At 38.4% G+C, this 26,028-nt stretch overlaps 1 protein-coding gene across 1 annotated transcript in view; it reads left to right on the plus strand.

Annotated features, from left to right (window-relative positions):
* LOC139941511 (phosphatidylinositol 3-kinase catalytic subunit type 3-like) overlaps positions 1-26,028 on the plus strand; it is a 249,235-nt gene that overhangs the window by 196,077 nt on the left and 27,130 nt on the right. The window contains exons 15-17 of the mRNA XM_071938045.1: positions 6,695-6,961; positions 12,169-12,303; positions 18,688-19,016. Coding sequence (XP_071794146.1) covers positions 6,695-6,961; positions 12,169-12,303; positions 18,688-19,016 — 731 coding nt within the window. The remainder of the gene's footprint in view (positions 1-6,694; positions 6,962-12,168; positions 12,304-18,687; positions 19,017-26,028) is intronic.

The raw sequence follows: 26,028 nt of genomic DNA on the forward strand, positions 1-26,028 counted from the left end.
CAACAAAGCGGGATTACAGTTGTATCCAGTATTTAGATGCGTCTGTTATTCTAGATTCTTTTTTGCCAATAGAGGGCACTCTCTTGGATCACTTCTGGAGGGCTTTTTCTCAATTATACTGCTATACCTCTGTAACCCAGTTGTTCTACCATCAAGACTCCTGATCTTCCAAGTATGTTAGGCCGGAAGAGTGTTTTCATTCTTTATTTTTTTCCCCCCACCTAATCAGCACTCTTGTTCCACATCTTGTCCACTTCAGGGACTCCCTTACCTGTTAAACCTAAAATTGCATATTTGCCCTTGCCATAGGCTTTCACTAGATTCTTTTTTACCACACCACAACAGAGCCCTAAAAAGCCCATACGTTCCCAGTCCTCCCTGTAGACGGCCTCTGCGCTGACCGTATTGAGGTTATACATGTATATGTGTACAAATGTATACCAGGCCTCAGCGGGTTTTAACAACTAGTTGAAAACCGATTAAACACACGTTGATTCCCATTCATAAATACCTTTTCGGTAAAAAAAACATCAACACTTTTTAGTCAAAAGGTAAAATAAATGCAAAAATTATATTGTTCAATGATTTCTTTCAACACAACACCCTTCCAGCTATGACCTGGTAAGGCCCTAGGGTAAACAACTCCTTATAAGGGAATGCAGTGTGCGACGTGCGTATCGCGTGATGTGGCACAACTGTCCCGGCCGTTGCTCTCAACCAATAGGAATGAAGAAATTGTCTTATAAGCACAGGTGCAAGGTCGCGTGTCACGCCCATGTTTAAACACTTTTTACTGGTCATTAAAAAGGTTTATACACACCAACGTGACGCGCTCTCCACAAAAGGAATAGCGAAACTATCTGAGGTACAATATTTTGAATGTTGATTATAACATGATCCAAGTCAGTTATTAGTTATTATCTGCCTGCCACTGAGCAGACTCAAGAAAACATCATTTGATTTTGTCATCTTACTTTCGATGAATGAAATGTGCATGAAAAATTCCTGAAAAGTTCATAAATGCAATGTTCATGAAAAATTCATCAAAAATTCATGAAAAAGTCATGAATGAAATGTTCAGGAAAAATTCATCAACCAATTGTCTCATTTTGTTGTTCAAGGACATTCATGAACTGTTCATGCACACCGTGAAGAACTTTGATGGCCAGTTCATAAACTGATGTCAATGATCAACCATGAACCATTCATAAATATTCATGAACAATTCATAATCATCTCGCCTGGTCGTCCTTTCCATAGTACTGAGACTGCTCTCATTCGTGTGTAGGATGAAATCTTGCGTGCATTGGCCAATCATAAGGAAGTGATCCATGTGTTGTTAGATTTGTCGGCTCCATTTGACACTTATCAACCATGATGTCTCTTTCACTGATTCTTTTCTTGCTATGGAACTGCCCTCAACAGGTTCTCTTCTTATCTGAATAACAGAACCCAGCATTGTTATCATCAACAATGCTAAATCCGATCGTCATCATCTCTGGTGTGGTGTTCCACAAGGTTCTGTAGCTGGGCATGGGTTGCTGTTGACACCCAGCTTTACTTTACATTTGATCCTGCTGATGCAAAAGTTTAATTAAGGGAATAAAAGGGTAGTGACGAGTTCTTCAATGTACATTTAAAGCTGGCAGGGTCGGCGGCTGTGTCGCACAGCAACGACCCTGCAAGGTTTTAAACGGACGTTGAAAAACCGACCACTACTCTTTTATTCCCATTCATAAATGCCCTTTTGTTTTAAAATGTAAACAAATACAGTTATAGACACTTTAACAATTGAAAATTTGAGGTTTGAAATATTTTTTCCCAAAACTTTGTGAAGAATCTGTTTGAGGCGCGTGGGTTGTGTGTACGGGCTGATAGCTATGATTTGCGCATTCCGCATGATAATCTTGCGCGCCCGACACGCGGAAGCCAGCTCAGTGTGCATAAAAAGAGCTCCAGTGGGCATTAACAAAAGGTTTATGCATACCCACGTGACGCGCTCTCCACCAATAGGAGTAGAGAAACTGTCTGGGGTATTTATGAATGTGCATTTAAGATGTCAAATCCTGGGCTTTGTCAAATAAACTCGCTCTGAATGACTCCAAAATTGAGACCTAATTTTTAAGATCTCTTTTCACAAAAAAGGTTTCTCCGCCAACCGTACATATTGCCCACTCTATTACAGAAAATACCTTACCTCCGACGTAGCGTTACACACTATATAGACAACCAGTCCAGTTTCCGGACAACTCCGTTATGATGTCAGAATCGACGAAACGAAAGAAGAAACCAAACAGAAAATTGAAATTTAGATCCTGCGGTGGTCTTCACTCGACCTTAGAGGGTTACCTCTATGCAACATGTCAGAGATGTCGCTTTTGTTTGCTGGAAAAGCCGTGCAGGGTCTGCTCCGGCTGGTCTACCGCGGATTGGAGATATTTTATGGCCTGGCAGGATAGTCTGGCACGCAAGTCACCTACCCAAGGGGAAGGTTTCCAGGTTTTGTTGAAGAATCTCAAAGAAAAAACATCTTCTTCTAAGGCGCCTTGTCAAAACCTCCTGTCAAAACCGCCGTTGCTAAGGACCTCGGACAGTTAGCGGAAGAACGGCAATGTGCGTTGAAGCGCGGCGACGGTAATGAGCTATCCATGCCGGGATTCTTAGTATAACAATAAGTCTCATGAATAAACAAGTTGTATTTTCAGGTCATGAATATTAGCAGCTTGGACGCGGACCGGCCGTGCTCTCCCAGAATAATACATTTTCAACTCATGAATCCCATCATTCCATCATTCATCTCATTCCTGTCTTGTCCCGTCCCGTAACCATATGATCTGTAAATAAACACATTCCCGTTCCATTTTCCCATATGATAACTATACATGTATGTAGGTAGTTTTATGGTCATCATGATTGCTGCATAAGATAATATAACTGTTAAATTGTCCCCTGTCACTGCTACTCTGACGCCCACTTGGAACGGAGCTTGCACGTAGCCTGAAACGTTTGACAGTCGAAGCCGGGAATAAAGAAAACCATTTCTAGAATTCAAATGTTTTGGGCATGTAGGCCCAACCAAGATAGGAGGAAATGGCTTTTTACACATCCACCCTCCCTTTGCTTTTTAATAAGCAAAGGTGAAACCATTGTTAACCACCTGCGTTCCTGCGCGGTTCCGCCGGTCAGCTAATAAGCTGGACCTCACAATGGCCGACTGGTCGCTCCGCGGAGCCACCGGAATATTCATGTTTATTGACATGTAAATGAGTCGTCGTTGCCGTGGACCTGCCCGGTTGCTACGGGTTCTTTTGTGACAAAAATCTGCGGATCTGCGGATCTGCGGTTTTGACAAGGCGCCTAACCAACTGAGTCAATGGTTCGCCATTGATTTGTCATCCTCAATTTGTCAATAATGTTTTAATTGTTTTTTTTTAACCTTTTATCTTGAATATGTTGAAGAGAACTGCAGCTGGCTATAAGTAATAGAGTCATACACAAAGTCTCACAGGTCAATAGTCATAACAGATGTTTTTCCCACATATGGCTTCACTGGGACACCATACTTATTGTGATATAATTGATAAATAATAATGATAAATTATAGAATCACAGGATTTAGCCTATATGTGACCCACTCTGTGAAAATGAGTCACATGTTGCCCAATGCAATATTGAGTTATGGACAGTTTAATGTGGAAAATGTTATATAAAAAATATAAAAAATTACTTTAAAAAAATTTACTTGTATTGGTTCTCCCAGCCAGTTTCAGCAAAAAATCATTCACTTTCATTAATATGCATTCAAATTCACTAGGGTTTCTTTTCAGCTCTTAATGCATTAAATTTCAATTAAGGGCATTCAAGACTTCACTTTGACCATTCTTAAGTTGAATTTCTACTTCACATTTACAAATGACGCATTCATTTTAGACTCAGCGAAGCAAACATAACTTGCTGCTAGTTTGCGTTTTCTTGTTTCATTTATGTGCAACAAATTTCAACTTCTTTGCATTCAAAGTAAAGATGACTTATGGCTGTAAACAAAAAATGGAAATTATAGCTCCTTTACTGGCACATAAGTTGTCCTTAGTAAGAAGTGTTTCCATGTATTTTTTCATTATTTGGCGAGCTGCTTTAGCAGTATGTGAGCCTATGTAATACCGATTTTGTCCGTCCGTCCGTCTGTCCGTCCGTCTGTCCGTCCGTCCGACCGTCAGTGCTCAGTGGAAATGTTAACGTTTTTGGTTTAATTTTCAGTCTTTGAGTTGAGTTGTTTTGGGTATGTACAAGCCCAAGTGAGATTGTTATATATTTTGCCAGACATTTTTTGTATTTTTCAGCTATGTTTTCCAATAATGTTGAAGTTTTTTGAATAACTTTTTTAAAAGGTTTTTGGAATAAAAAAAATGTTTAAGGCTTTGGAATACAAACAATGTTAAAGTTTTGTTTACAGGCTCAAACATTGACATCTAGATTTTAAAGAACCTAACCCAAACTGAAATCTGAAAGTTTTGAAATAATTTGTTTAAACAAAAATAAATCTCTCATTCAACTGGTTTCAGTTGAATGAGCTGAAACCATAAAAACATTAAATGGTCATAACTCCTTATTGGAATGATGTGCTGTCTTGAAACTTAAATCAAATATTGCTTCCTACATAATGCATATGAAAAGGAGTGAACACTGGTTCCAGTTGAATGAGCTGAAACAATAAAGACCCTAAATGGTCATAACTCCTTATTGCAATGATGTACATGTATTGACTTGAAACTTAAATCAAATAATATTGCTTCTAACATATTGATGCATATGAAAAGAACAAACTCAAAGAGTGCATCACTGGTTCCAGTTGAATGAGCTGAAACAATGAACATCTTAAATGGTCATAACTCCTTTGTGCAATGACGTACTGACTTGAAACCTAAATCAAATATTGCTTCTTACATGTAAATTCACATGAAAATAAAACTCAAAGAGTTTATTACTGGTTCAAGTTGAGTTAACTAAAACAATGAAAACCTTAAAATGGTCATTACTCCTTATTGCAATGGTGTACAGATTTAAAACTTAAATCAAATATTGCTGCTTACATGTAGATAATATGAATAGATGAAAATCAAAGAGTCTATCATTGGTTCCAGTTGAATGAGCTAAAACAATGAAAACCTTAAATGGCCATTAATACTTGTCAATGTCTCCACCCCTTTGACCATCAGTTGATCAAATAATTGGTTTTTCTGTCAGTCATTGGGTCTATCTGGCATTTGACAGCTCGCCATGGTATGTGCATACACATTTTACACGTAGGCCTACACCACGTGTATTGAACTAGCGGTGCAGCAGAGTCACGCTCCATTGACCACCAATAGAGTGTTTCATAAGTTCATATTTCCTCAACCACATAAGCTATTTTGACAATCTATACATCATATGAAAGGGCTTTACAAACTTCACAAAAATGGATATGTTGGTGACCTTTTCTTGACAACTTTATGACTATAACATATTAAAGATCACAGTGACTTGTACAAAAATAGTCTTAAAGTTGTAAATATGATAACATATTGGAGATTACAGTGACCTACATTTCGGAAAATTTATTTTTGACAAAATAATTGATTTGAACATGCAATTCTCATCATTTTGATACCAAATTTGCATATAGGTGTTAAAAATTGACATGGTTAGCATATATTTTTACCAGAAAGGTGGTATTTTACCCTAAAAATGTCAGATTTTAGTGGTTTCTGCCCTGACCACATGGTAAGTCCGATCGGGCTTAAAACTGATGTGCATTCATTGCTCATAAGGACCTACAAGCACAGCAATTTTTTATCAAAATCAGAAGACATGAGGTAAAAAAGTGCATTGGTCTGATTTGTTCTGATGATCGACCAGGGCACTCGGTCGGCACCAGTATCTCGGCGCCAGATTCTGATGAATAAAACCGGATGTTAGAGCAATTGGGTTGCGTCTACTAACTCTGTGCTGCCTGAACACAAAGGGATTTTATTTAAGACCACCCCCCCCCCCCCCTGCTGCTCGTAAAAGTTAAACCGGTTCGGGTCTATAAGTTAGTACGCTGTTAGTCTCAATGTACATGTAGCCCACATCTCTTACATGATATGACATAGACTGCATTTTGTGTGCTACATTGGGAGTCAGTCTTGATGTTATACATGTACATGTATATGAAGAGCCAGTGATTGACTCTTTACCTTAAGTGAGGGCTTAATGTAGAGGCACAATCTACATTTTGAGTGGGTACATTGTACATTTGTGACAACCCGGTTTTTCTGTGGAGGATTCTGTTTGGAATGTACCTGCGGATGATTTCACAAATCGCTGGGAATGATCCTATCTCGAGTTGCGATGAGTAACCCGTCCTAGGATGGGTTCAATTCGTCCTAAGTCTTCAGATAAGGAAATTAACTCGTCCTATGTGTAAGTCCTAAGATTAATCCTAAGTTAGGATGAGTTTGGTGAAATTGACGGGTGGGGGAAGTTTGGCCCTGACTAGGATTTCACCCATGTTTTTAGGGCGGCGGAATGCAACCATGGGGACCTCAGGATTGCTAAGTGTAACCTTAGCTGTTTGACTTTTAGTAATATGTTAATTTACTGATAACCAGTAATACCTTTTCTAACAAAATAGCTCACTATTACTTCTAATTTCATTTTTTTGTATTAATAGATTGAAAGATTACAGTTACTATTGAGTGATTCAGACACCAACAACTTCAACTTTGTGTCCTTCGATCCATTGCCATTGCCTCTACAACCTGAGGTAAAAGTTCAAGGAATTGTAGCGAAGAAGGCATCTATTTTTAAGAGTGCTCTGATGCCTAGTAAACTGACTTTTATGACCATAGAAGGAGAAGAATACACTATGATCTGCAAGAATGGTGATGACTTGAGACAAGATCAACTAATATTGCAGATGATAACCTTGATGGATAAGGTATGTACATGTACATTTACATTTTTTGGAAAAGAGTACATGTTGTTAATTGTTTAATTTTATTCAAACTGTTTAACTTGATATTCAACTTGTTATCTACAATATTTAAAATTGGGTCAGTTTATTATAGTCACAATGACTTGTCAAAGGACGTCCAGTTGAAAATCTTGAAAAGGTGAGGCATTTTTTGTCACAATGCATCAATAACAAGATGTGTGTTCAAGAGACAAGTCTTTTCCAGTATTGTGGTGGGTTTGACAAATGAGTACTTAACTACATGTATGAACATCTTTCTACAAGGTCCCTGAGACTGGTCTACCACCATCAACATTTTTAGTGTAAGCTTACTTAATTTTTATCTTTATAAATAGCCGAATAGTGTCTGTGTGTGCGTGTGTGCGTGCATGTGTGTGTGTATGTTATTGGATCTCCTCCCCAAATTTACACGGAAGAAAGAACCTGACTTCGTCTTGACACTCATCTATGTTTTTAAAAAAATCCGTTGAGAATTGACAGATTTATGAACAAAAAAACGCCAAAATTTGTGGAGTTTTGCGCGCCGTTTTCATTGTTGCTATGGGCAGCGCGCGCGTACAATGCAAGCAACGAACTGTTGCTATGGGCCGCGCACGCGTACAGCCTAATTTTGGGTAAGAATTATGACGTCATGCATAAATATTAAGAGAGGCGTATGGATCATGGAGACAGGAGGCAGGCAGTACAGCACGTGGGACGGGGAGAGGAAAGGACAGGGGGATGGGTAACAGCACATATAACGCAGCTCCATTCTTTTAAGGACACTTGCATCCGTCCTCAAGCAAATTATGACAAACTGAATAAAACAAGCCTTAAATTAAAAGTTAACACATGGGAACACAAATTTTTATCTTAAAACTCACTACATCTTTTGTTACCCCCACCCCCCCCCCCCTCCACAAAAACACGACTCCTTTGTACTTCAGAAAACTGAGTAAATCAAGTTTACGCACTTCAATCATTGCACATGACAAATGATTTTTAAGCTTTTACTTTAACACCAGCCGAAGTTTATACAGTTAATTATCAGTTATTCTTTAGTTATGAAGTCATTTGATTGGTTCGGTGTAATAAATGGCAGCTTGCATGTGTCACACATGTGCTTCACAATATGATGGGTGTTTCCTGAATATTGTGTATCTTTTTTAAATGACATTTAACATTAAAACTAACACTTTACTGATTTCTTGATGGGATCTGATGATGTCATCGCAACTTTACTGTCGTCACGTGGTGCCTGCAGTGTGTAATGCATCACCCTTGCACTATGATCATATCATCAACAGTGCACATTGTTATACGTAGCAGTTTCAGGTGTGCTAACTGCCCAGTTTACCTGTCTAGCGGGAGCCGCAGTACAGGAATTTGCACAAAAAAAAAAAAAAATTGCAAAAACAAATACAAGTGCGCGAACGCGGGATAATGGACGGGACGGGAACAAAATTAATTCAACTGAAAATAATACAAAACGGGAAAAACAGGGCGAGAAAATAATGATCACAAAGGAAACAAATTATAACGGGAAAGGTAAACAGAAAAGGGACTAATAAGTCACACGGGACAGCAAACAAATAAACTGAACAGGGGGAAAAAAATAAACAAAATGGAGTACAATCCCAAGTCAAAATTCCAGTTGAACCTAGTTAACTGGGGTCAACTGGTTCAACTGGATAGTGATCAAACTCGTCCATTTTCCATATTAACCAACTGGTTTGGACTAGGTTTAACTGTGTTCAACTAGGTTGAAATTATAAACCAGTTGGTCTCTGTCCATTTTCCATATTAAACCAACTGGTTTTAACTGTGTTTAACTAGTTTATCAACTGGTTTCAACTAGTTCCAGTTAAACCCAGTTTAACTAGGTTTAACTGGAATTTCGACCTGGGATTACAAGTACAGTGTAATTGGTATTGTGACATCACTCTTTGCCTAGCAATTAGGATAAATACAAAGTTAAGATCAATCTTAGTGCTTTGTGAAATCGAAGCAGCGGAAATCAAGCGGGACCCGAGCGTATTACAAACTCATGTAAGAAGCTGATATGCGTCACAAGTGATGCGCATGGTGCAATAAAAAGATATTTAGACAGAATGATTAGAGACTTTTAACATTAACAAAGAGAGCAAAACAGTGATAAACTAGGCATTGAGAGTTTGTGAACAAACTCTAGGTGTTTTAATTTTTGTTCTGTTCAGAAAGTGCCCAATGGCTTTAACCATGTTCCCCCTGTTTAGTTTAGGCTGCAAATATTTTTTGACCCGTCTGATGTATTCTGCCCTCATCCTAACCTTTGACTCCTCATGAAGAACATAGTCTGATTCGAGGCCCATACAAAGCTCTCATCTGTGCCCCATGTGGCAGAGCAATGTCATCTGAATGTACCCTATTTCCCCTGTTTGTCATTGTAGCACGCACACTTCTCAAGGCCAAATTGCATCCCAATGTCATCGCTAAAAATCCTGACGGTCTGCACCAAAGAGTCGATATCCGCCTCATTCTTTGCAAACAACTTCAAATCATCCATAAAAGCAGATGGTTTATATTACACCCATCCTTCATATCATAACCGGCACTTACCTTCCTCAGAATAGTTGACAGGGGCATCAGTGCAAAAACAAACAGCAGCGGAAACAGAGAATCACCTTGGAAAATACCTCTTCTTATACACACCTTGCCCAGACTATCATTGTTGTCAGCAAGATTGGTTTGCCATGTCTTCATGCTCTTGACCCGGGCTCTCCAATTTGGCACTTTTTTTACCTGTCTCTTTACCTTATCCTTGTCAATCTGGAAACCTTCTTGTTGTTGCACCCCTCTCAATTCATCTTTCACATCCACAAGCCATTCCGAATTGTCAGTTGTGCTGTACTGGTCGATCCCAAATACCAAATACCCCCCCCCCCCCCCCCCCGAAAGCTTTTTCCTCGGGCCTGCTTGAGTGCTGTCAGCCTTTCCGTATAATTCCTTAAACAATTGACGCTGATTGGTGTTGAATAACCTGTTCTGGTGAAATTACCTACCCTTTCATCTTACCTTTTCACTTTTGCAGCCTACATGTAAATTAGCCAAACCCTTTGCTTTATCTCCTCTACCACACTCACCCCCTTAACTTTGACCTTGTACTTTTGCCATGATTGCATTCATTGAGTCTGAACTTCTTATTAAAGGCAGTGGACACTATTGGTAATTACTCAAAATAATTATTAGCATAAAACCTTACTCGGTAGCGAGTAATGGGGAGAGGTTGGTAGTATAAAACATTGCGAGAAACGGCTCCCTCTGAAGTGGAGTAGTTTTCGAGAAAGAAGTAATTTTCCACGAATTTGATTTCGAGACCTCATGTTTAAAATTTGAGGTCTCGAAATCAACCATCTAAACGCACACAACTTCGTGTGACAAGGGTGTTTTTTTCTTTCATAGTTATCTCACAACTCCGATGACAAATCTAGCTCAAATTTTCACAGGTTTGTTATTTTATGCATATGTTGAGATACACCAAGTGAGGAGACTGGTCTTTGACATTTACCAATAGTGTCCACTGGCTTTAAGCCCTTATTCATTTGTTCTATTCTACTGAGATCTTTTCGCAAGTCCTTAATTTGACCCTCCAGCCGACATTTCCACCATGGCGTACTGTTTTCGTGTTTTGATTGTGATGCCTTCACACTTAACTTTTCCCCTACAACAACTGCCCCTACAAAAATAAGATGGTTAGTATCCGATAGATTACTCGTTCTTACCGAACCAAGGACTTTACATGTACTTACCACGGCTGACATTTCCACCATTCTTTTCCTTGGGACCCGGCCAAAACATAGGATTAGAACTGTCTCTACAAATGTTGCTACCTGAAATCTCAGTAGTCTAGTTGGTAAGACACTGCTCTAGAATTCAAGGGTAGTGAGTTCAAATCACACCAGAGGAATACAGGACTCGGGAAAGTACTGAGTATACAGTGCTAACACACATCGGTGTTTGGGTAAAAAAACAAAATTAATATTCTTATCCCCGATGCAAATTTAACATCTATTATATCGTTGCGGTACCCGCTGCCACAGCATAAGATTCGAACTGCCTATAGCTACCGGGCAATCGTGATACAAAAACAATCTATGGCACTAACTGTAAAACATTTGGACTTTGATGCCAAATTGCACTTTGTGGCGACATACAATGACTGATGTGCCGATTGCCAGTCACTGCACATCGCCACAAACGACCGCAAATATGCACGCCCCTCTCTTTGTGCGTTTGTGACTGCGGTTTATATGCTGGGCGGTCTATACGCGGACACCTACATGTAAATACTTTTTCTATATTTTGGGGAAGTGTGGTTTATACGTCGGTCGGTTTATATTTAAAAGATATTGGTAATATGCCTATGATATTTTTGGTCACAGGACTCGGGAAAGTACTGAGTACTGCTAACACACATCAGTGTATGGGTAAAAACCAAAACAAATATTCTTTATCCCCGATGCAAATTTAACATCTATTATAGAAAGTATCTTACTCATTTTGTCATGACAGGGGTTCGAACCCTCACTCTGATGACTTATTCACCAGAACTTGAATTTGATGCTCTAAATCACTCAGCTATAATGACACCCCATACTTTTCCAGCCTGGAATCTGCAAACTCAAGCCATGAAACAATCTGGTTCTGTATCTACAGTTGACTTCCATCTTTCTCTTCCAAAGTGATCGGGAGGGCAAGATCAAAAAAGTTACATTTAAAGCAGTAGCTCAATGTGTAAAAATAGGAATGCTACATGCATTGTTGGTGTGCCACAAAGAGATGGAACTATGTTTAAACTCTCAGCTGGTGGTATTATATTTTGTTTGGGAATTATATGTACTCTTCTGGCAAGTTTTACTATTTCGCTATCTTTTTTGTGTAGTAACTTTGTTACCTTTTTTTAGTCACATCTTTCAGTAGGTTATTGGCTGATGAAGACGGGGTTTCTTCTGTTGTTGAGTTCTTGGTATAAGTGGCCCATGTGATTATCAAGAAAGAAGTAGTTAATGATTACAGCCTTTTTTAGACCAAGTTTTCATAACATCAACAGTGCGGTGTTTTTGGCATGCAAGAACAAATCCTATGATTTGAAATAAAAGGGAATTCCATTTTCATTGGCTCAAAAACTGAAAGGTATATTTATCTATTTTCAGCTACTACGACAAGAAAATCTTGACTTGAAGTTGACACCATATAGAGTGTTGGCCACAAGTAGCAAAAGTGGCATGTTACAGTTCATTGAGTCAATACCCGTGGCTGATGTTCTTTCTAATGAGGGAAATATACAGGTGAGTTTTTATTTTGATTTAATCTCAGGGTGAGTTTAAAAGACTCTGATTTGTTGAGCACATGGTGCCAATTTCATAGAGCTGCTTAAGCAAAAAAAATTGCTTAAGCACGAAAATAGATCGCTTACTTTACACATGTTACTGGCCAAAATTTCCTGCCATATACATTGCTTATGACTAGTATTAAGCTGTTGTTTACTTAGCATTACAATTGAGTGGAGTCTCTCTTACATATATTTAGAGCAAGTTGACTGAAAGGCGAAGGGGATTTGTGATAGCTTGATGTCATCTTGTGTTGTTGTGGAAAGCTGGTATTGAGTATTGCTTAGATAAAGACTCATTTGAACTGAATCAGGGAACTGAATCTTGGCAGATGTGAAAGTATTACCGGTGGTGGTTGGAGCTCTTGGCACCATTCTGAAAGCATCTGGGGAAACATCTGGACGAAATAGGGAAAAAAGTGAGAATAGATCTGTTGCAGAAGGGGGTGCTGTTTGGAACAGTGAAGATCCTAAAAAAGGCCCTTGAGATTTAAGCTACAGGACGTAGCCTGACTCGAGGAGTTCCTGGCACAAATGAAAATGATCTTTCTTTTGCATGCTGTGATAAGATGAAATAATAATAATAATAACAATAACAATAACAATAATGATAATGATAATGATAATGATAATGATAATGATAATGATAATGATAATGATAATGATAATGATAATGATAATGATAATGATAATGATAATGATAATGATAATGATAATGATAATGATAATGATAATGATAATGATAATGATAATGATAATGATAATGATAATGATAATGATAATGATAATGATAATGATAATGATAATGATAATGATAATGATAATGATAATGATAATGATAATGATAATGATAATGATAATGATAATGATAATGATAATGATAATGATAATGATAATGATAATGATAATGATAATGATAATGATAATGATAATGATAATGATAATGATAATGATAATGATAATGATAATGATAATGATAATGATAATGATAATGATAATGATAATGATAATGATAATGATAATGATAATGATAATGATAATGATAATGATAATGATAATGATAATGATAATGATAATGATAATGATAATGATAATGATAATGATAATGATAATGATAATGATAATGATAATGATAATGATAATGATAATGATAATGATAATAATAATAAAAGTAATACAAATAATAACATTCGGAAATACATGAATAACAACAGGACTAATAACAGGAAATGCCACTGCTGACCCCCCAATGACACACCACCAAACAGAGACTACCCAAGAAAGAGACAACGTAAAGTTAAACGAAATGATTAACAACATCAAGCAGAAATTTGTAACACTGATGCAAGTGCCTTTCGAACAACGACCACACATCCCCAAAATAAAGAAAAACCAATCCATACAAGTCCTTAGACTCGCCAATGAAGCCATCCAAAATATCACAGCTAAGATGATGAGACCTGTGAACCTAACAGAAATAAACCAACTCATATACGCAACCGCCTCAACCATTGCAGACACAATGGTAGAGAAACCTAGGCAAGAACGGAAGCGGAAGAGAAGGAAGCTTGTTTAGAAGGAGAAAAAAAAGAAGGAGATTAAGAAACTACATGGACAACTATCACTCCTGAGCGAAGTTGACAGGAATTCCAACATCAAATACAGGAAAAGAAAACATCTGGAATGAAAATTTAAAATCAAATGTAATGAAGACATGTCAACTTCCAAAGAAATACTGAAACATTAGATCCAAGCAAAGGCACAGAGACTCAGAAGATTGGACAAATGATGCAAGTTCTTTTGGCAAAAAAGATTGTTAAATAAGATGCAAAGAAATTATACTGTGAGCTGAGCAACAAGAAGATAGATGTCACCGAGCCACCCACTATAGAAGAAGTTGAGGGGTTTTGGAGGAAGATCCTTGAAAACAACAAAAGGCAATGTGCGAGCTACCTGGATCCAACAGCAACAGGACCGAAATACACAAATATAATAAGCCAAGAATGGTCAGATATAAACACCATTAAGACCACTGCAGCTATCAATAAAACCAATAACTGGAAGGCTCCGGGATTAGACGGAGTTGCAAATTTCTGGATCAAGAACTTGCCTAGCATCCCTGAAGATCTTGCTTTGGCCTACAACAACAGTCAAACACATGCCCCGAATGGCTGACAAGAGGAACTACATACTTGCTCCCAAAGTCCGAAGAGACTTGGAACCCTAAGAATTATAGACCAATCACCTGCCTGCCCACAATGTACAAAATCCTCACCTCCATCATAACAGAGAGGACCTACATGTATAGCTTCCTTGACGAAAACAACTTTAGAACAGAAAGGATGTAGAAAAGAAAGCTATGGCTACAAAGACCAGCTACTGATAAAAAAAACATACTGGTAGAAGCCAAATCTAAGAGGAAAAAAACCTTATCAACAGCGTGGTTGACTACAAGAAGGCTTTTGACAGTGTACCTCATTCCTGGATAAGAAAATGAGAGGCGCTTACGGAAGCAGTGAATTCCGAGCTTACGCCGAGCGTATTCCACGGATAAGCAGGGATTTTTTGTGACTTCCCGATGTTCATTGCTGTTGGACTAAACCATTCTGTAAAAGGGGTGTTATAAGGCAGCGCGGCAGTACGTGTCCGCTGTCCGTTTACTATGCCCGCTGTTCACTCAATTAAAGCACTGCCGCACTCCAGCACCCCTTGTAACACCCCTTTTACAGAATGGTTTAGTCAAACTCGGCTGCGGCTCGGTCGGCAGGTCGTCAATTCAATTGGCTGGTACCTGCGGTTGGGTTCAGCGCTTGGGGTTAGCACATGGTAACCAGCGACAGGTTCAAAAATAGAACCTGGGAAATTTGTGACTGTTTCGCTCCCGGAATCTTGTAAGTTTTTGTCATTTTTTTCAAAATATTTTCTCAATTGTGTTTTTGAATGTTATTCATTAGACATTGAGGATTAAGTTGGTGTTCATAGAATTTGTGTCATTATTTTTTAAAGTGGTAAAAAATGAGCAAATCTGTTGACTAAAACATTTCGCCCTTTTTCGATTGAAGTGACTCGTAACCCTCCGGCTACGCCGTCGGCAGGAGGGTTACGTTATCGCAACTAGAATATGCTCAGAGAAGCTGAGTAGCTACAACAATGCAACAAGCTAAATCAAATATGGCAAAGACAGCAATCATTCTTGAGTACCTAGAAAGCCATAATCCATTTGAAAAGAATCACTGTCTCTAAGACATCATCAGGCATCGCATCAAATAGTGTGTCAAACGTCTGGTCTTCAATGTTTGCCATGGACACAGGGACAAACATACCGACAGATTATCAACACATCAGCAACGTGAAACCAAAATAATGTGCAAACCTTTTTGCAGTCAATCTTTCAGTCAAAGTCAGAATAAACCTTGATTTGCCACTCAACATGGCGGCAAAGAGTCACAAGAGTGTCTCAATCCAATGACCACACTCAACAGATGATGCTTCAAAGTAACACGCATACAGGGTATACTTGAAGGCCCAAGTTTGGAACAGCAATGTAGAAATGCAACCTAATGATCGGGAGGGGGGGGCAGTGTGAAACTTTGCTTGCTACCAGAGAAAAATACATCAATCCAGCCCCAGAGGATTATTGATTCCATGATGTTTGTGTAAAATAAATGGGTTCAATTTGCACCTATTCGCTTGGGAAATGACTAGAAGAAGGCATTTGCACCACGATTCCGTCGGATGAATTTGATTGTTAATTTCTTTGATTTTATTGAATGTCATCAATAGAGGTCATTTGGGACATGTTGGAATCATTCATCCCAAATAATTCATTTATTATTAATTTCAATGTAATGGGAAACCATGTAATGATGAATTTGAGTGGAGAAAACCAATTTCACGTATGTTTGACCCCTTGACCTTGGACCTAGTTGTTTTGGAAAGGGTCATTTGAGTATACAAATATTTGTTTTTTAGATTCCCAAGGTCATGTTTCTATTCACCTCTAACACAACATTTTTCCTAAAAATTGATAGTTTTAGAGATAATTGACCTTAAAGTTTGATAATTACGACCTATTTTAAATATGCAAATTAGGTCATTTCTGGGTTGAAACTTGTCCCATTTTGGATATGTCATCAATAACTACCCACTTAACCAGAATCTACAATAAAACAAACTTTTGCAATTTGTTTGACTCAAAATTTTAAATCTGGTCCTCTATTATTTCTCTCTGTCTTCTTTTTTATTCTCCTTTTTTTTTTTTTTTTTTTCCCAACAAAAAGGGGGGGGGGGCGTACGCTACCCACCCCCCCCACCCCCTGGATCCGCGCATGCAGAGACCTACACTATTAAAACAACTACATGTATAAAGTCTAGCGAAGTCAAAATAAATTTGCACACTGCCATGATGGTTTGCTCACAACAACATTACCACAGGTGGTCCCAGGTCAAAATTCCAGTTGAACCCAGTTAACTGGGGTCAACTGGTTCAACTGGATAGTGACCAAACTCGTCCATTTTCCATATTAACCAACTGGTTTGGACTAGGTTTAACTGTGTTGAACTAGGTTTAGATTTTAAACCAGTTGGTTTCTGTCCATTTTCCATATTAAACCAACTGGTTTTAACTGTGTTTAACTAGTTTATCAACTGGTTTTCAACTAGTTTTAGTTAAACCCAGTTAGTAGGTTCAACTGGAATTTTGACCTGGGGTGTGCTAGACGTGTTGATACAATAACGTGCGTAATACAACAAGGGAACCGTGCTAAAATGCGCCCTCTTTTAACATTAATTTTTTCTTTTCTTTTTGACCAAGAAAAATGAACACCACTCTTCGCCGAGTGTTTGTTTATTAAAAGACATTTCTTAAAACTATTAAACAGTGCAGTGAATTTGCGTCAGTACACAAATGATGGTGTGATAAAAATATTTCAGTGTCTATTAATCATCCATGTGTGCTGAACGATAATGGAGAGTAATTCATTTTTTTTTTTGTGAGGTAAGGCTTTTTCCCCGTCGGACTTCTCTTTGCATCGCAGAGCCAGGAAGCATACCAGTGAGCCGATGCAATGCATGATTGAAACGTAAACCATGATTATTTTAGGGCTTTTGCAACACGTTTCTTGAAAACACAATTAACTTAAATATGATGTATTTCATAAATAATCAGACCGTGCGAAGAAAAAAAAAAAAATGGTGGATTTCCTAAATGTTTGTTTGTTCCATTTTTCCAGAAAATCGGTTGCCGTGAACCACTCAAGTTAGAATGGCCTTAGCCCACCCTTATGGTTTGTTCCTACACGATCAGTCTCTGCAGCACCAAAGAATTTCAGATAGAAGGAGTAGCCTACAAAGTGTTTTTAACATTTTAAAAGCAGATTTTAGTTGAAGAAATCATTCCTTGTTTATTTTTGCAAATGCAGTCATACCATGGAAACCCGCAATAAAACTTACAACAGAAGTTTATGGTCAGGACTGTTTACTAATCCGAGCACAAAGGGCCTTTGTCCAAGTCATCAGGGATTAACAGTCGCCCATCTATTCCTTTGTGTACCAAAAGCTGGGTAGCATGGGCATGGAGGTTATGAATATGCAGGTGGCGAAACAAAGCAGTGTGCATTCACCTGTTGATAATGATGCTCATTACAGCACCCTGCGATTCGGCCAGTTTCGGCCTAGCTCTCGGGCGGTTAAATAGATACGTGTTCCTTTAACGGTATCTTGGTGTACTCAAATCAAACCATGTTCTTCATTAGGAATCAAAGGTAAGACTGACGGCAGAATACACCAGATGGGTCAAGAAATGGTTGAAGTCTAAACTGAGCGGGGGAACATGGTTATAAAGCAAGTATAGCCGAGTGGATAAAGGAAGATCTCTATGTAGATGTCATGGACCGGAGAACAAGAAAACTGATGACCATGCTCATGATCTGCGGGCAGATGTGAGCAGACTTTATCTACCAAGGTCATAGAGGGGGAGGGGGTTGCTGAGTGTAGCAGACAGTGTCAACATCGAGCGCAGGAGTTTGCATTGTCATCTCTGCTATGGATGAACTAGCCTTCTGTTGTCAAAAGGAACTTGTAAACAAACTGATCACTGATTCTAAGATTATGTACTTTTCTGACAAATGTACCAATTATGCCATACATGTTCTTCTCAACAAGAGTGCTCAAATTTTACCTGAATGTGATTATAACACAAAGCTTGGCGACAACTTATAAGACTATATAAGACTTCGATATTATTATTATTATTAAACACTCTGACATTACCCTTGACTTAAGAAGAGTTCTCTTGATTTGAAACTGAATCTTTGGTTTTTTTTTGTTTTACTTTCTTTTTTAGAACTTTTTCCGACGATACAGTCCCAACGAATCTACTCCATATGGAATTAACCAAGATGTAATGGACACATACGTCAAGAGCTGCGCTGGCTACTGTGTAATAACTTACCTATTAGGAGTTGGTGATCGACACTTGGATAATCTTCTTCTCACGAAAAATGGTAAACTTTTTCATGTGGATTTTGGCTACATACTAGGCAGAGATCCTAAACCTCTTCCACCTCCAATGAAACTCAGCAAAGAAATGGTAGAAGGAATGGGAGGTGCCACCAGTCAACAATATCAGGATTTTCGCAAACTTTGCTACACAGCCTTTCTGCATTTAAGGAGGTAAGTTTTAACTGTCTCACAAAAACTCCCAATAATAAATTTGTTAAGACACCTTGTCAAAACATCCCATTCCCCCCCCCCCAGACAAGCCGCGGACTAGACAGCAATTACAACTTTTCTAAGGACCTCGGACAGTGCGCAGAAGAGCGGTCGTGTGCGTTGAAGCGCGGCAAAGTGTAATGAGCTATCAATGCTGGACGCAATTGTTGGTATAACAATAAGTCTTATAAATAAACAACATATATTTTCAGGTCATAAATATCAGCGACTTGGATGCGGATCAGGCCGTTCTCTCCCCAGAATAATACATTTTCAACTCATGAATACCATCGTCCTGGAAGCGGACAGGCCATATCGACAAGCCCATCGACCATGCATGTTGGGTGTACAAGCCGACCCTCCTGCTGACGTGCTAATGGCGCGCTACATGTGTAAACATTTATAGTCAAACAAATCGGCGACTTTGAAACTCAACATCTATTCCAGAGGCATTCAACAGGCATTCAAGGGGCACAGAACTGGCTTGTATTTAAAAAAAAAACATAATGTTGAGTTCTGGCTTAACAACTCAAAACATTCATCACTTCCTCGGCTTTGTTCGATCCATGAGTGCAGGGTTCTCTACAGGGTTAAATTTTGTCTGGGGGCTAAATCAAACCTGCTCGATCGTCAAATGATGCAAACCATTCCTGCACTATTGTCAAATTGCACAAACGATCCACCACATTGCTAAATTGTGCAAATTATTCCTGCACGTTCAGCATATTGCACACATCATTCCTGCACTATCGGCAAATTTGCCAAACTATTCTTGCCTGATAGACAAGCCGATTGCACAAACCATTCCTGCACAATCGACAATGCACAATGCACAAACTATTCTTGCAAGAATATTAATTTCTTTTATTTTTTATAAACCAAAATTAATGTTCTTTATCACCGATGCAAATTTAACATCTCTTATATTCTTGCAAGATCGACTGATTGTGCAAACATTTTTGTGCAAACCATTTCAGCATGAACAAAACCACTGATCCCGAACTAAAAATCCAATGTGCACGAATGCCTGATTCTCTACCTTTGCTATTGTCAGGACATGTTGCTAAAAATGGTAAACTTTATTGATGACTGTGAAATGTATCAATCTTGGTATCAATTATTTTCCTTTGCACATTGATAATCAAATGTGAAAATCGATGAGCAATGTTTTCAGGAAATTTGCATACATTTTTAGGTTGTAAAAGCAAAAATCATTTTCGGAACCTGAGACAAAATTCTTTGTTGTGACATTGTTTTATTAATTTCTCAAAAAGCATCTCAGCAAGTATTATTTAAGGGAAGCTTTCTACCATTATTATCTTGTAACTTTAAATTGTATATCTGTGGACATTGTGTTTTGTGTCTTACAAAAAGTAGCCAAATCCTTTAAAGGCAGTGGACATTAATGGTATTTACTCAGAATTTTATTAGCATACAACTTTACTTGGTAACACATAATGGGGAGCTGTTGAGACCCCAGAATTACATTTTGAGGTCTCCAAACCAAACATCTGACAGTACACAACTTCGTGTGACAAGGGTGTTTTTTTTCCCCATTATTATATCGCAACTGAAATGACCAGTTGAGCTCTAATTTTCACAGGTTTCTTAATTTATGCATATGTTGAGATACACCAAGTGAGAAGACTGGTCTCTGACTATGTACCAAAAGTGCCCAGTGTCTTTAAGATGATTTCAACTGTAGTCTCTGACAATGTACCAAGAGTGTCCAGTGTCTTTAAGAATGTTGAGATACAGCAAGTTATAAGACTTGTCTTTGACATTTACCAATAGTGTCCAGTGTCTTTAAGAATGTTGAGATACAGCAAGTGAGAAGACTGGTCTTTGACAATGTACCAATAGTGTCCAGTTTCTTCAAGAATGTTGAGATACACCAAGTGAGAAGACTGGTCTCTGACTATGTACCAATAGTGTCCAATGTTTTTAAGATGATTTCAACTGTAGTCTCTGACAATGTACCAAGAGTGTCCAGTGTCTTTAAGAATGTTGAGATACAGCAAGTGAGAAAACTGGTCGTTGACAGTGTACCAATACTGTCCAGTGTCTTTAAGAATGTTCAGATACACCAAGTGAGAAGACTGGTCTATGACAATGTACCAAGAGTGTCCAGTGTCTTTAAGAATGTTGAGATACAGCAAGTGAGAAGACTTGTCTTTGACAACTACCAATAGGTCCCAAAACCTGTTAAAGGAACACGTTGCCTTGGATCGGTCGATTTGGTCTATAAAAAAGTGTTTGCCCGTTTGTTTAAAAGTAGAATACAATGATCCATACAAATTTGCCTCGAATTGCGTGGTTTTCCTTTTACTTTGCGAACTAACACGGTCTGCTATTTATGGGAGTCAAAATTTACTCCCATAAATGGTCGACCATGTTAGTCGAGGATGTACAAGAAGAAACGTGCAATTTTGAGGCATGTTTGTGTGGATGTACAAGAAGAAACGTGCAATTTCGAGGCATGTTTGTGTGGATCATTGTATTCTACTTTTACTACATCTTTCTAACATATGCATTTTAAAACAAACGGTCACAAACGCTTTTCAAAGACCAACTCGACCATCCAAGGCAACGTGTTCCTTTAATAAACATACCCGTCCCCATCTTCCTGTATTACAAAAATGAATTCCCAAATTCATTTATTCACATCAGGGCCCAATAGTGCACAGATATAATTTTGTAACTTGGTGGGACAACAACGTAAATCACTAAAACTATGGAACCAAACCGGAGCTTGAGCGTAGCCTGTGTTTTAATGGCTGAAGTTTTTGTCAGTCGAAGGTGGGAATAAAAACATTTATTGAACTGACATGTTTTAGTCATGGAAACAAGTCTTAAATAGCACACATGGACTTGGAGAAAATTGCTTTTAGTTACATGTACATCCGCCCTCACTTTGCTTTTTGCCCTGCAAAGGTTAAGCCATTACTTACCACCTGCAGTTCCTCCGCAGTTTCGACAGTCAGTGAGTTCACAGAGCTGCTGAGGCAATCATGCTTATTGATATTTAAATAAGCGGGACCTCATAATAGCTGACTGGTCGGTCGGCGGAGCCGCAGGAATATTCATGTCCATCGTCATGTAAATGAGCCGTCCTGGCCGTGGACGCGCCCGGTTGCTACAGGTCCTTTTGTTATCATAATCCACGGACTCTTGCAGAATGAACTTGGAATGGAACGGCTTGGTGGTTTTGACAAGGCGCCTTAATGCTTTTTGTTTGTTAATAATTTCTAGCAGGTTGCCACGCTTCTTGCGACACTTAGATAATTCATCAGATATAAACTGTTGCGATGTAATGTTGGCTGAGGGTGGTATTTGGAGGGACAGAGGTAATAATCCTGATGAAGAAATGGCTTGGAAATGGTAACTTACAAATGTAAATCAATATGCAATGTCATTTTGTCTTTTGATAAATTGTTGAGCACGCAACCTTCTCTGTTTTATCATTACATGCATTATATTTTTGCAAAACTTTTTCCGTCACAGATGCATATGACAGAGCAAATTCAGGTTAAAATCTCCCATTATATAACACAGCTTTTTCTCATTGGCAATTATACTGAGACAAGAATCAAGAGATGTCTGAAAAGTATCAAAAGAAGTACCAGGTGTCTTATAGATGAATAATGTTACATGAGTCACTCCTGGCAACTTCATTAAAAAACATTCAAAATCATCACAGGTTAACATGAGGTCATCTCGAGTATGGTAAGCCAATGAGTTATAGAAGACCCTTCCCTTGCACCCCGTCAAATGCAACAATTTTATTTAATAACGTGCAAAGCATTGCAATCCTAATGGTTCCATCCGAGTCAATATGCCAGTCTGCATACAGATTTTAGTCTTACCGAGGAAAATGGTCCCTCTGTACATTTCTCACAAAAAGACGCTCCTGGCGCTTCAGAAGTCTTTTTCGCCCTCCTCTGCTATGGCAAGACCTGTGAACTTGTTGGTTGCTGGTATTTCTCTCTGTGATTTTCTGGTCCTCCACAAAAAATGTTATGTGCACGATTTTCATTTGAATTTAAACCAAGAAACACCATTTTGAAATATCCTGGGCATAATGTTGTGGCTGCGCACCCTCCCAACAAAAACATTCTTGCTGTTTTTTACTTTGTTAACGCTGTACTCTATAGCAAGAAATGAACATCCACTGTCTGTGCACATTCATAGTATTTTTAAAGCCTTCTTTTTGTAACATCTAAAACTTTCACAAAAACAAAAATTTCAGACAATTCCGGCCAAAATGCTTGGGCCACATATTCGACTGTGACTATAAAGCCTCTCCCCCCTGTCCCCTAGCTAAATGTTGATGGCAGCGCAGACCGCGCAATGAGAGTAAATAATGAGAAAAGTGTGTGGTCAGCGATCTACATGAACATTTGTATATCATGATGTCATGTCAATGAAATTCTATACATGTAGGTCGTTGAGGAAAACATCTAATTTCCATAAAAAGTGAAAAGGAACATGATTTCCTTGTGTCTTTGTGCACAAGACTAGGCACATGTACACCGCAGCAGTGGCGCGTAATGCCAACACCTGCGTGGCTGGATCGGTTTATAAACACATAATATGTTGTAATCTGTCACAGCTCACCCTGCGAGGCACCCAAGACTGAAGACATTCTACGCAAACTCAAATAATAACAGAAAAGTGACACCCGAAATACATATTTACAATAAATAACTACATGTACAAGTTTTTATATATATGTGACCCGACAAGATTGATTCTTTATACAAGTATTTTATTCACAAGCACAAAAGATTAAAAAAAGGGTTGATGCGTAAGTCTATAAAAGAACAGAAAAGAAAAAGATTATAAGCAAACATAAGATGAAACATTAAATCAAAATAACCAAAGTAAACCTGAAACATTAAGTTCTATGGCAAAGAGCAAATGTCTCAAGCTTAAGAAGATAAACTTTTACAATAGAGAAACATTATTATACCCTTTAGCCAAAGATAAAATAGTTCCTCAGTCCACCTTATTAAATATTCACGAAAACTCTAGAGTCCAGTAAAGAACACTAAGTTTTAACACTGCTATACACAACAGACACGGCTGTCCAGAAAACCATTGATCCATCCCTGTAAACGATCGCTCAGAAGAGTAGAGTTTGCTGATATACATGAAGTAGACATAAGTTGATGCCATCAGCCAGCTGAATTTCGTAAACATTCTGCTGAGGTTGCGAAACTACACAAAAGGGGGTTGCCTTCCAGTGGTCGCCAATCTTGTTCCTTCCAAGGGGGTGACTTCGAAGAAGAACTCTTGTCCCGATGGGTATTCCCTTGTCGTTAACCCTGACGTCATTGCGTTTACACCTGCTCTCTGCCTTCTGTTGCATCTTACATGTACTTGGCAGCGGAGCCTGCAGTGGATGCAGTCTCCTTCGATTCTCCTTCGGAACCTAAGACGACAAAGGCTGATATTCATCCTGAGAGTACGCACATAGCAGCGGAGCCTGCTATGGTAGCAGTCTCCGTCGATCCAGTCGTATCTAACGTCGATCCAGTCGTATCTAACGTCGATCCAGTCGTATCCAACGTCGATCCCTGTGACGAGCCTGTGAGCAAGCCGTTGAGGCAATCCACTCGCCAAGGAGCCGGTAAACACTCCAATCCTTTCAACCGTCCCAGTACAACCAATCATCGACTTATGTCTACTTCATGTATATCAGCAAACTCTACTCTTCTGAGCGATCGTTTAGAGGGATGGACAGCCGTGTCTGTTGTGTATAGCAGTGTTAAAACTTAGTGTTCTTTACTGGACTCTAGAGTTTTCGTGAATATTTAATAAGGTGGACTGAGGAACTATTTTATCTTTGGCTAAAGGGTAATAATAAATGTGTTTCTCTATTGTAAAAGTTTATCTTCTTAAGCTTGAGACATTTGCTCTTTGCCATACAACTTAATGTTTCAGGTTTACTTTGGTTATTTTGATTTAATGTTTGATCTTATGTTTGCTTATAATCTTTTTCTTTTCTGTTCTTTTATAGACTTACGCATCAACCCTTTTTTTTAATCTTTTGTGCTTGTGAATAAAATACTTGTATAAAGAATCAATCGTGTCGAGTCACATACATGTATACACTTCTCTCCAACCTTCGCTAAGTTTGGTCCATTTCAAAAATCTATATTAAATGAAATCCACATCACTGTAAGATCTAATACTTTTTTCACAACCTGTGACAAAAAAGCCTTCTCAATTTCGAACAAACAAAACAGAATGTGTGCCAAATTTCAGCTGACACAAACCTCAATCAAGGAAATTATTTGACTGGTAACGTAAAATATGCCTCGATCGAAATTTGGAAGTACTAAATATTCACAAAAATCCACTAAATTTAGCCTTAGAGTATTCACTGCTCTAAGCTTGGTAAATGTTTTTTTAAAGATAAATTAGTCGAGCAGGTACCAGGGTGTGTTGGAATAGCCAATGACATTGCTGTATATGGCAGAACTGCGGCCTCTGTGTAGCAACCCCATTCATTGGACCTTGGACACTCACACCAAGGGGTGAAAACCATCTAGTTGTTTGGAAAAGTAAACTTCAATCTTCTAATACAATTTGTCCCAACAAATTTAAAATAGTTAACTGCTCAAAGTTTTCCATTAACCTTCCTTAACACAAATTATTGAACATTTTCAAAGTCCAAATCATTAGAGAATTAAATGAACACGCCTCTTGAATAAATGTAATCAGCACTGAAAAAAGCATGGCTTGCATTTCCCAAACCACATTGATTTAAAACTAAACTTCTTCTTGGAACCAAAAAATAGCATCATGCACTTGATTTTAGTAAAGTTTGAAATGCAGAAGGGCAGTTCCAAGTAAACATGGACATGACACCAACAAATCAAATTTTGGTCACAACTTTCTTTCCACCTAGAAGTTATATCTAACTTATGAAACCAATTTATTTTTAGTTGTTGACAAGGAATGAACC

The sequence above is a fragment of the Asterias amurensis genome, chromosome 9 (assembly GCF_032118995.1).
Source record: "Asterias amurensis chromosome 9, ASM3211899v1".
Taxonomy (NCBI): Eukaryota; Metazoa; Echinodermata; class Asteroidea; order Forcipulatida; family Asteriidae; genus Asterias; species Asterias amurensis.